General features: G+C 44.9%; 1 protein-coding gene across 1 annotated transcript in view; it reads left to right on the forward strand.

The window, feature by feature from the left end:
• The window catches only part of LOC145394183 (uncharacterized), a 272,780-nt gene that overhangs the window by 33,596 nt on the left and 226,691 nt on the right, over positions 1–12,493 (forward strand). Inside the window, exons 5-6 of the mRNA XM_080268165.1 lie at positions 7,821–7,991; positions 8,284–8,395. Of these exons, the coding sequence (XP_080124291.1) occupies positions 7,821–7,991; positions 8,284–8,395 (283 nt within the window). The remainder of the gene's footprint in view (positions 1–7,820; positions 7,992–8,283; positions 8,396–12,493) is intronic.

A 12,493-nucleotide genomic window follows, 5' to 3' on the forward strand; every position in this document is an offset into this window, starting at 1 on the left:
ACAGGCCTTTCCTCTTTCTTGGGTGACCCTGACATCATCCCAATCATTCTGAGAAAAAACAATAAGATTAAGATGCTCGTTGATCGAGGTTGTACCTTCAACCTTCTCTTCACAAGAACAAGGAATGACACCAAAACTGCTGTCTTGAAGATGTCACCAGAGATGAGATCCTCCATTGCAGAACAGGGCAATTATATCTATGTGGATCTTACAAGATGCCGCATTTTTGACAGATTCTGGGTTACACAGTGTCATCACTGTCAGGGCTTTGGTCATACATCTGAGAGATGTTCTAGGAAAAATGACGAACCTAAATGCATCTTTTGTGCTGGAGCCCATAAATCTAAGGATTGTAGTAACAGAAATTCTCCCAAATGCATCAACTGCTCTTCTTCAAGACATCAGTATACTAATTCAAATACACAGTCGGTTGCCCATTTTGCATCAGGTAGAGACTGTTCATTTATGGTTTCTCATAGGAATAGATTCATTGAAAACACCAATTTTGACCATTCAAAAAACTGACTACGTCCCTCTTGAACCAGTTAAGGATGGGTCTTTTAAATATTCATTCTATTCATAATAAGATAGACTGTATTAATGAAACTCTGAATCAGCATGAGCTTGACATTTTGTGCCTGACTGAAACCTGGTTGTATGAGTCTGATATCGATATTATTCGCAATGCTTTGCCTAAGACACATTCTGTTATTTGTATTCCCAGGCCTGCTGCTGACTATCAGGAGGAGGTGTAGCACTCATCTACTCGGCAGCACTTGCGAACGTTTCTCTCAATGGCTCAGACCTGACCGCATCTTCATTTGAATTTATGGAAGTATGATGAAGTAAAAGAGAGAGAGAATGTTCAGGTGCTTGAGGATGCAAAAGTGGATATATGTGGATTGACTGAAACTAAATGGGAAGGTGAAAGGGTGAAAGAATGGGAATATGGTTTAGGTATATGTGCAGGAGTTTATGAGAATGAGAGGGCAAGAGAGGGGGTATGTCTGATGATAAGCAAGAAGTGGAAGGAGAATATAAGAGAGTATGGAACAGTGGGTGCAAGGATTGTGTGGGTGAGGATGAAAGTAGGTATACAAGCATGGGTGATTGTATGTGTGTATGCTCTGACAGAGGACCGAGTGGCAAGAGTGAAAGATGAGTTTTGGGCAAGAGTAGAAGCATGTATGGACAAATTTGAGAGGAGCGAGAGAGTGCTTTTGATTGGAGACATGAATGGCAAAGTTGGGAATGTACGAGTGGATGGAGTGGTTGGTCAGTGGAGTGTGCCAGCTGAAGTAGATGGGAATGGTAGTGCTTTGGTGGACATCTGTGCTGATGAGGGGTTGGCAATAGCCAACACCTACTTTCGACATAAGATGATCCACCGGTATACATGGAGAGTAATGAGGAGGATGGATGGTGAACTTGTTGAATGAAAGGGAATGATAGACTACGTGTGTGTGGATGAGCGAATGAGAAGACAAGTGTTGGATGCAAGAGTGTGGAGAGGGTAAGGGAATGGAGTCTCGGACCATCACTTAGCGATGGCCAAGATAAAGCTGCAAAGAAAATGGTTGAGGAGACGAAGGGGAAGACAGGAGGAAACAGCTCCTGTGAGAAGAGTGGAGAATTTGCAAGATAGTGAGAAAATGGCAGCATATAAGAGCATAGTGGAAGAAAGATTGGGAAGGTATGAGCTAGAGCAGATGGAAGGGGTGGAAGACGTATGTAAGATATTTACGGAAGAGATAGGCGCAGTGTGTGAGGTGGTTTGTGGAGTGAGGAGGAGATGCAAGGGTGTGAAGGGACAGCATGGTGGAATGATGAGGTGAAATGAGCTGTGGAACACAAAAAGAAGGCATATAGTGAATGGTTAGCGGGTAGAGGTAGGGGAGAAGATGAGAGAGAGAAGAGAGAGGTATATGTGAGTAGGAGAAGGGAGGTGAAGAGACTGGTGAAGGAGAGTAAGAAGAAAGTGGATGAAGAGTTTGGGAGGAATCTGAGTGTGAAATGGAGGGCGAATAAGAAATTGTTTTGGAAGGAGGTAAAGAAAGTAAGGCAGTGTGAAAGGGGAAATAGTAGGGGAGTGAAAGTTAGGAATAATAGATTGTTGGTGGAGAAGAGAGAGAAATTGAGGAGATGGAAGGAGCACTTTGAGGATTTGTTGAATGTAGAGAGTGACAGCAGTGCGAGTATAAGTGGTTGGGGAATGGCTGGGAGAAGAAGAGATGACAGGAGGGAGGAAGAGATCAATAGGACGGAAGTAGTGGAAGCAATGCAGAAGATCAAGTTGGGAAAGGCCCCAGGAATTGTTAGAGTGTGTGGTGAAATTCTGAGGTATTGGGGTGCGATTGTTGTGGAGTGGATATGGAAGTTGTGTAGATTGACTTGGGAAGTGGGAAGGGTTCCAGAGGACTGGAAATCAGGTATAATTGTTCCTTTATATAAAGGAAAAGGGGAGAGAGAAGTATGTGGTAACCATAGGGGTATTTGCCTTCTTAGTGTGACTCGTAAAATATATGGTAGAATACTCATTGATAGGGTTAGGCATAGGACAGAGGAGCTAGTTGGAGAAGAACAAGGGGGATTTAGGAAGGGAAAAGAGTGTGTAGATCAGATATTTGTTCTAAGATGTTTAGTGGAGAAGTATCTAGAAAAGGGGAAGAAAGTGTATGCTGCCTTCATGGACTTGCAGAAAGCCTATGACAGAATAGATAGGCAAGGTATGTGGAAGGTATTAAGAATATATGGAGTGGATGTGAAATTGTCGAATGCTGTGAAGAGTATGTACGAAGGAGCTAGGGCTACGGTGCGAGTGGATGGTGAGCTGAGTGAGTTCTTTGATCTCAGTGTGGAACTGAAACAGGGTTGTGTGATGTCTCCATGGCTGTTTAATATATCCATGGATGGGGTTGTAAAGGAGGTGCAGGGTAGGGCAGTGGATGTGGGGGTGGCTCTAATGAATGAGGGTGAGATTTGGAAGCTTCCGGTGTTGCTGTTTGCTGATGATACAGTATTGTTGAGTGAAGATGAATGGGAGTTGCAAGGTTTGGTGAATGAATTTGGGACAGTGTGTAGGAGGAGGAATCTGAAAGTTAATGTAAACAAAAGTAAAGTTATGGTGTTTGAGAGGAATGAAGTCACAGAATGTACAGTGAGGTTGGTTGGTGAGGATATGGAGAGTGTGAGTGCATTCAAGTACTTGGGTAGTGTGATGAGTAAGGATGGAAGTTTTGGGGATGACATACTTGAAAGGGTACAGCAGGGAAGGAAAGTTGTTGATTCACTGAAAACAGTAATGAGAAATAGGGTGGTGAGTATGGAAGTTAAGAAGTCACTGCATGATAGTATTGTGATCCCTACCCTGACGTATGGAAGTGAGGCGTGGACCTTGCAAGAGGGGAACAAGTCAAGAGTGAGAGCATTGGAAATGGGGTTGTAAAGGAGGTGCATGGTAGGGCAGTGGATGTGGGGGTGGCTCTAATGAATGAGGGTGAGATTTGGAAGATTCCGGTGTTGCTGTTTGCTGATGATACAGTATTGTTGAGTGAAGATGAATGGGAGTTGCAAGGTTTGGTGAATGAAATTGGGACAGTGTGTAGGAGGAGGAAGCTGAAAGTTAATGTAAACAAAAGTAAAGTTATGGTGTTTGAGAGGAATGAAGTCACAGAATGTACAATGAGGTTGGATGGTGAGGATATGGAGAGTGTGAGTGCATTCAAGTACTTGGGTAGTGTGATGAGTAAGGATGGAACTTTGGGGGATGAAGTGCGTGAAAGGGTACAGCAGGGAAGGAAGGTTGTTGATTCACTGAAAGCAATGATGAGAAATAGGGTGGGGAGTATGGAAGTTAAGAAGTCACTGCATGATAGTACAGTATTGTGATTCCTACCCTGACGTATGGAAGCGAGGCGTGGACCTTGCAAGAGGGGAACAAGTCAAGAGTGAGAGCATTGGAAATGAGTTACTTGAGAGGAGCATGTGGAGTGACATGGAGGGACAGGTTGACGAATGAAGAAGTGAAGGAACGCTGTGGGGTGGATGTGGATGTGGTTGAAAAGATTAGGAGAAATACACTGAGGTGGTTTGGACATGTGGAGAGAATGGAGAATGAAAGACTGACTAAGAGGGTGTATGTAGGTGAGGTGGAGGGAGGGAGAGAGAGGGGTAGACCGAGGATGAGGTGGAAGGATGGAGTTGAGAGGTATATGAGAGGGGGGGTGAGTTGGGGGGAGGGTAGTCAAATGGTGGGTGACAGAGCGACTTGGAGACATTTTGTCTGCAGCCACCCTTTGCAGGATTAGGGCGTCAGGCTATAGATAGATAGATAGATTTATAAAATTCCATCAGAATACCATTAGAATTCAATTGTCTATCGACCAGGTCATCCAGGCACAGATCGAGGTTTTATGGAGGAGTTTGGGTGGTTTCTTGAAGGGTTTTCTCTTAAATCTGGAGGACTTCTTGTTTGTGGTGATTTCAATTATTGGGTTGTCAGTCCAGAGTCAGAACCATTTTCTTTGAATTCCTTGAGTTGATCACGCAGAACAATTTTTTCAATCATGTGAGTAATCCAACTCATGTCTCAGGACATGTCCTTGACTTGATCTTGTCCCCTGTTGGTTGCAGTAACGTATCAGATGTGGAGGTTGACTCATTTGACCCCCTTTTCTCTGATCATGCTCTGATCACTCTTAGTTTTGATGTCCCGAAATCCCATTCATATAAAATGGTCATCATGTCCAGAAATTATAGGAATGGTGACTGCCAGTTCATGTGTCTTGAAATTGGTCAGCATTCTGATGAATTGGTTGATATTTACAACAATGAGCTTAGGTCAATTTTTGACCTTTATTGTCCTGAGGTAGTAAAAACAATCACTGTACGTGATAATTCTTCGTGGTATGGTCCATCCATTAATTCTTTGTGTAGACAACGTAGAAAAGCAGAATGTGAGTGGTGCTTGCAGTGGACCTAATTAACTCATTTGTGTTATATTTTCACGAGAAGAGCAGTTGTTCACACTGTAAAAGCCCAAAAGGCTAGGTACAGTATTATCAAAATAAAGTTGATTCATGTGGTTGTGATAAAAAAAAAACTGTCTGCAGTTGAGAACAATTTGGTTGGTCGGAGGAATGTAATTGTTAAACCAACTTCTGTTACTGATGCCCAATTGGCTTCTGATTTTGCTTCATTTTTTACAACTAAGCTATCTTGCATAAGGAGTGATTTAGACAGCAGTTCTTCTAGTGAAACGTACTCAGTTGACTTTGAGCCACGGTGCACCGGGGATCATTTGCTTTCAACATTTCATCCGCTGGATGTAAACAAAGTCAAATGTTACGTCAGAGAACTTAATAAAACATTTTGCCCACTCGATCTGTGTAACATGTCACAACTGCCTGATGTTTATGAGCATGCCGCAGAATTTATCTGCAACATAATAAATAGATGCTTCTTAGAAAGTAATTTCGTGCAGTCTGAGAAAATGCTTTGCTTAGGCCCCTAATTAAGAAACCTGGCCTTGATGTCGGGAGCATGACAAATTATTGTCCCGTCTCTAACCTGTCTTTTTTATCCAAGATTATTGAGCGGGTCATACTCGATCAACTCGTACCACTACTGGAACACAACAGAGTTGTTCCTGTTGTTCAGTCAGCATACAGAAAATACCATTCAACTGAAACTGCACTAACAAGGATTCATAGTGACTTGGTGGCAAACACTTGCAGTGGGATATTCTCTCTCCTAGTTCTTTTGGATCTGTCTGCAGCTTTTGATACAGTAGATCATAAACTATTGTTGGATGATCTGTAGAATTATGGCGTTTGTGATAGTGCTCTTTTACTCCTTAAGTCGTATCTACCAGACAGATCTCAGAGAGTGGTTGTTGATTACACTAGCTCTGATTCAGCTCGTCTACTATTTGGAGTCCCTCAAGGATCAGTTTTGGGTCCAATTCTATTTACTATCCAAACAAGTAGTTTATTGTCTTGATGGTCACGATTTGTCCTATCATTTTTATGCTGAAGACACCCAGCTCTATGTTAAGGTGTTAGATATCAATGATACTAAGACAAAGCTTGAATCTCTAATGTCTGATATTAAGATTTGTATGGCTAAGAGGAAACTTAAGCTGAATGATGGTAAAACTGAGATCATCATCAGCAGAGGAAACAGAAGGGGTGATGACTCTGATAATGCCCTGGCTTTGAACATTGGCATGTCACAGCTTCATCCAGTCAGTTCTGTTCGAAATCTGGGTGTTTACTTTAATTCAAAGTTAAGTTACAAAGAACATATTAGTCTGGTTGTCAGAGGGTGTACCTTGCGTATCATAAATCTGTACTCTGTGAGAACATTCCTGAATAGACAGTGCCTCTTAACATTGTTCCATGCAGTGATCTTGACTCGTGTTGATTATTGTAATTCACCGTGGGTCGGTCTTCCTAATAATATACTGTACTAACAGAAGTTCAGTCTATGTTGAACAGGGCAGCACGGCTTATCTTTGGTCTCCCCCTGAGAAACTTGACTACCCCATTCCTGATTGAGTTGCACTGGTTACCAGTAAAGGCTAGAATTGAATTTAAACTGTGTCTTATTACTTTCAAGGTTCTTAAGTTTGGGTTAACTGAAGTATCTTCCTGAATTATTAAGACTTCCATCGGCACGCCCGGGTGTGATGTTACACAGTGAAGATGATTCCTTGCATCTTAACAAGCCTGGAGCCATTCACCAGTCATCTTTCTCTGATCGTTCTTTTGTGTATAGATTCCCTAGATTATATAACTGATTGCCATTGTCTCTTAAGACAGCTCTCTTATGTTGAATCCTTTAAGAGACAGCTGAAAGCCTTACTTTTTTCAAAATGCCTTGACCCGGAGAGAGGTACTGTGACGGATGATTATAGGGTTTAATTATTGTCACTTTCATATATATATATATATATATATGATGTAGCTTGTGTTGTATATGTGAGATGTCACAATTCTTGTAATTGTAAAAATAATGTATGTGTGTCGAGCACTAGTGAATTCCCGAAGGAAGAACTGGCGTTTTTCAGAAACAGAAGACCAGATTATCCATCCATCCATCCATCATCCGATCCTATGTCGCCCCATGAGGAGCGTAGGAGCCCGGGGCTAGGCAGTTGGTCCTGACATTTAAGATGAGTGTGACCAACCTCATTCATCCCTGAGTGGCATTACATGTGCAGTAAACCCCAACCACCCCTTGGATATAAACCTTCACCGGCTCAATCCGACTGGAGCACAATATTTACCCACTAAACCACCAGGTGCCAAAATTTGGTTATATGGTTACCACTTAGCATAGTAAATGGTTTCCTGGTGTACAGGAAACCATTTGGCTTGTCACTCAGTGTAGAGTCACACACAGGCAGAAGGAAGAGGAAAGAATGAAGGAATGAAAGACAGAGGAGGGAGTGTAAAGTCACCCGTAGGCAGAAAGACGAGGAAAGAATGAAGGAAAGAAAGACAGAAGAAGATGGAAGGAAAGAAGGATGGAGGAGAGGACAGGGCAGACACCCGAGAGCAGCACTACATTGAATGAGTGGATGGTGAGTGCCCCCACCTACCACACTATAATATTGTTATTATTATTATTTAAAAATAGCTAGAGCAGGCATCATTGGCCTTTGGAGATGTTGGCAAACTGCTGTGCATTGTTAAAAACCCAGAATATTATCATGTTGCATTTTGTAATAATGTGTAGTCCAAAGCCACATTGTTCATGGGCAAAGTGATAATATAGAATGTACAGGTATTAACTTGATGTCATGTATCACCCTGCAGGACAAGTCTGTAGCATTGGCACCACTGCCATTAGCACCATTCTTGAAGCCAGATGACCCAGATGGTATGTTTTACAATGAAGTCTACCACTACCTCAACACTGGCACCTTCCCCGAGGGTGCCACCGAGGCCTACAAGAAGGGCATTAAGAAGCGCTCCACAAACTACCTGGTAAGGTGAATTTTGTGGAACATGATTTCTTTTAGGAAAGTTGGTTTTTATTAAGACTTTGCTGAACTGCAGTGGTATCAACTTATATCACAGATACCGGTATGTAAAGTTTAAGTGAAATGCATTATCAGGATGATAAATGTTCCATCCATTGATCATCCAATCCTACTTTGCTCCAGGAGGAGCGTAGGAACCTGGGGCTAGGCAAGTTGGTCCTGACATTTAAGATTATATGAAGATTTAATATTTTCCATGTGTTATGACAAAATAATTAAGGTTGGGTCATTGCCAGATCAATAAGGATGGACGGCTGTCATATGGTCAGAAGGTCCCCAAGGATGTCATCACGTGTGCTGAAGAACAGCAGCGCATCATAGAAGCTGAGCATGTTGACCACATCACAGGTACCCCAAACTCAGTAAAGATAATCCTCCAGTCTGGTGGCGGGTTTTATAACTTCTTTTCCCAGATCTGAACTGTTGTTTTTGTATTTATTTTCAGGCTAAGGAACAGCCAGTCCCACTTAACCTTTTTTGAGTTGTAGGGGCCTGAGGCTAGAATGTGGTAGTTCTGAATATTCATGAGAAAGTGGCTGGTGAAGCTATTATTACTGACCTGCTGTCACTGGTTGCTAAACTGCACCATCTGTGAGAAGTTGTTTATCTGAAGCCAACCATGTGATGTTTACTGAGAATGGTGTGGAAGGAATCCTGTCAGAGATGATAAGGGTCAGCCCATTTTGCATTTTAAGAAGGGAAAGGAGGTGGAGTCACACCCAGGTGATGAGACCACCCCCATCTAATGCAGTAGCCATCCATGACTGAATGACCTGTCATAACCTTCCACTTTCAGAGTTAAACAGAAAGAAATGTAGTCTTACTGCCAGATAGGTCAGTGGACAAGAGGCATGGCTACTGGGGTATATCAACAGTCATTGGAGGTGGAAGAGCATTGACTCTCTGAAGTGCAGCCTCTTCCAACAGCTGTCCTTAGTTTAAGCTACCTCTTGATTTTGCATTGTTTCGTTTATAGAGGCTCCAACATTCATGCAGTCTTGGTCAATTAATGGTGGCTGTCCATGCTGTTCGGTCTCTGGCAGCGTCCCTAGTCAGTCCCTTATCCCTGCGATTACATTCCATGAACTTGTCCCAGGTCTTTATTGGTCCGCTTCTCACAAGAGGGGAACAAGTCAAGAGTGAGAGTGAGTGAGAGCAGTGGAAATGAGTTACTTGAGAGGAGCATGTGGAGTGACGTGGAGGGACAAGCTGATGAATGAAGAAGTGAAGGAACGCTGTGGGGTGGATGTGGATGTGGTTGAGAAGATTAAGAGAAATACACTGAGGTGGTTTGGACATGTGAAGAGAATGGAGAATGAAAGATTGACCAAGAGGGTGTATGTAGGTGAGGTGGAGGGAGGGAGAGGGAGAGGTAGACTGAGGATGAGGTGGAGGGATGAAGTTGAGAGGTATATGAGGGAGGGGGGGGTGAGTTGGGGGGAGGGTAGTCAAATGGTGGGTGACAGAGCGACTTGGAGGCGTTTTGTCTGCGGCCACCCTTTGCGGGATTAGGGCATCGGGCTATAGATAGATAGATAGATTCTCACAACCCTACCGCTGATGTTCATGGATATTTCTGTTCTGTATGGATATTCATCTCAACACTGCAGCCAGCCATCTCAGCCAAGCAGTCCTAGTGGGATACTTTAGAATTGGTTAGGTTGGGTCAGATTAAGTTAAAATAGGTAATTTTGCTTGAGAAACATATTGAGCATATTTTCGAGAAAAACCTATGGTTAGTTTTGAAACAGCGGGCAAATGTCGTTCCTGGCTGAAGGTTCCTGCTGGTGCGATGAGTACGCATACAGAACAGAAATATGTTGCTTAAAATTCTTTCCTTCTGCACCCAATTGTCATCCTTCATCCTCTCCACGTGCCCAAACCATCTTGTTTTACCACCGCCTCTCATCACAACAGCAATACATGGCTACCCCGGTATTACGATGGGATGTGTTAAGAAAAAAACCCATCGCCAGGTGCAGTATTGTATAGTGGGGTAAATTTAACATGTAATGTATAGGGATGCATTTTTGAGCCTTGGGATTCCTCCCCAGCCAAGTCCTAAACCCACCAAAATGAGTCCAAAAACAAGTTTATAGCCAGTCTAAATGGCCTAACAGCTGTAAAAGAAGCTAACCTAAGCCTAAAACCTGTTAATAACTCACCAAAACCAGTAAATAAAATCTGAAAATTATAAACAATGGGTCAGAAATTATCAGAGCTTTCATCACTTACTTCTTTTAAGTCCTTGTCTGGTCCTGGCCGTCATCCTTGCTAAGCCCCCTGAGGCTAGGGGACACGTGATGCTCCCTAGCACTCACTCATCCTCCTCAAAACCCTCAGACCCCATCTCCGGGGGAAGGTCGGGGGGGGGAAGGTTGGCGAGATGGGTTGATGGTAACGGGAGACTGATGTGATGGCTCAGAGGGTGGTGCTTGAATCCAATGCAATGACTTACGAGGTAGCGATGGGGTGCGACATAATGACTGATGAGGTGGCGAGGGAGACTGATGCAATGGCTTACATGATAGTGAGAGAGACATATGCAGTGGCTCACGTGGTGGTGAGGGAGACAGAGGCGGTGGCCAAAATGGTGTCAGGGTTGGAGACCGAGGCTGGGACAAGGGAGGTAGTGATGGGGTGGGGGAGTGCACCAGTGGAGACTCAGGTGGCACGGAGGGAGACAGGGATCTGCTGGATGTCGGGTCCAGCACCAGGGGCCGAGCATAACGTCCTCAGTGGGTGGAGGCCTTGGGAGTTTCTCTGCTGGTGAAGGCCTTGGGCGATTGTCGGTTGCTGGAGGTCTGGGGAGATCCTCTGCGAGGAGAAGGCAAGGTGGTGTCTTGCTTAAAGAACGACGTGATTGTCATTTGCCTTGCCGCTGTCTTCTTCTCATTCAACATGATTCGGTACACCTTCATGCCCTCCTCCAGACAATCAGCTGCATCCCTGCTTTGTCCTGGGAGAGGGCTGTTTATCTTCATCAAGGAGACCGCTTCGTCAGCATGGGCCACCATCTCCTTTAGAATCTTTGTGTTCAGGGCTCGCATCTCTGGGACGGCTTCTGCCTCCTGTGGCTCCTGGTGGGCTCGTTGGCTCTCCATGATGAGGAGCCCCTTGTTACTCAGCTTCTCCCTGTGGCTGTCCAGGACCTTCTCCACGTCCTCCTCGTCCACCTTATTGAATCCTGCCTCGTGTACCTTATTGAATCCTGCCAGCTGTACGATGTCCTGCTGCACCCATTCCACCGGCAGTGGTCGCACGCCCTCGGGGAAGCCATTCAGTGATGAACACACTCCGGCCACAGCTTGTGCTACACTCCATTCATGGTGGCCTGGCCAACCCACCACCAGGTACCTGTGATGTTCTAGATGGCTTGCCTAATATTGTACCCCCACCAGACTGATTGTACTGTTGTCCGGTTGTCGCTGTCACATGCCCTCACCAGCTGCTGTGTGGTTTGCCAGAGGTAGTAGGCCTTGGAGGTGGCAATCATCCCCTGGTCTAAAGGTTGCAACAACGACGTGGTGTTGAGGCCAGGAATGCCATTTCATTGTTGCTGGCCCAGTCTTTCATTGCAGGAGGGTGGCCAGGCACGTTGTCTGCCACCAAGAGGAATCAGTTGGCTAGGTTTTCCTTGGGGGCATACTTCTTCAGGACACAAGAGAGGTACAAGTGCAAGTAGGAAGAGCAGATATCAGACGTCAGCCAGGCCTTCTTGTTAGACTTCCAGATTACCTCAGGCTCTCCTTGATGGAGCCATTCAGAGCCCTCAGATTCTCTGAGTGGTGGACTAAGAGCGGCTTTAACTTAAGGTCACTCTCGGCGTTGCCCCGCAGCGGAAGTGTAAGCCGGTCCTTCGAAGCCTTGAACCTTGACATAAACTTCTCTGCTATTGCAAGATATGTCTTCCAAAAAAGTCCTGCCTCATCGAAGTTCAAGACTTCCTTTCCATTGTAGCTCCCCTCCATGATTATTTGTTTCAGCTCGTCAGGGAAAACTGCTGCCGCCACCGCATCTGCACTTGCCGCCTCGCCGGACATACTCGCCTGGCACAGGCTTGCCGGTTTCCTGAAGCGGTCAAACCAGGCATGGCCGGCTTTAAAGGTTTCACTTGCATCCAAATTTCTCCTCACCTTTAAATCATCCCAAAGGGAAAATGCCTTGGTACAGATGAGCGCCAGACTCATGGGGACCTTCCACCTGGTCTGGTCCTCCATCCACGTGTGGAGCATCCGCTCCATCTCCTCCATCACTGGCTCCCTGTGGCGAGTGGTATGGGGGGCGCTTCCAGTGGCAGTCCTGATGGCGGCAGCCTTCTTTATAATAGCCTAGACAGTCGACTGCAGCAGGTGGAGAGCCAAGGCAATGGCACACGTGCCCTCACCTTTGCCATGCCGCTTCAGAATATCTAACTTCACTTCCATTGAAACACTCTTACGCTGG

Source organism: Coenobita brevimanus, chromosome 26 (assembly GCF_032717465.1).
Source record: "Coenobita brevimanus isolate Jiangsu-jjx chromosome 26, ASM3271746v2, whole genome shotgun sequence".
Taxonomy (NCBI): Eukaryota; Metazoa; Arthropoda; class Malacostraca; order Decapoda; family Coenobitidae; genus Coenobita; species Coenobita brevimanus.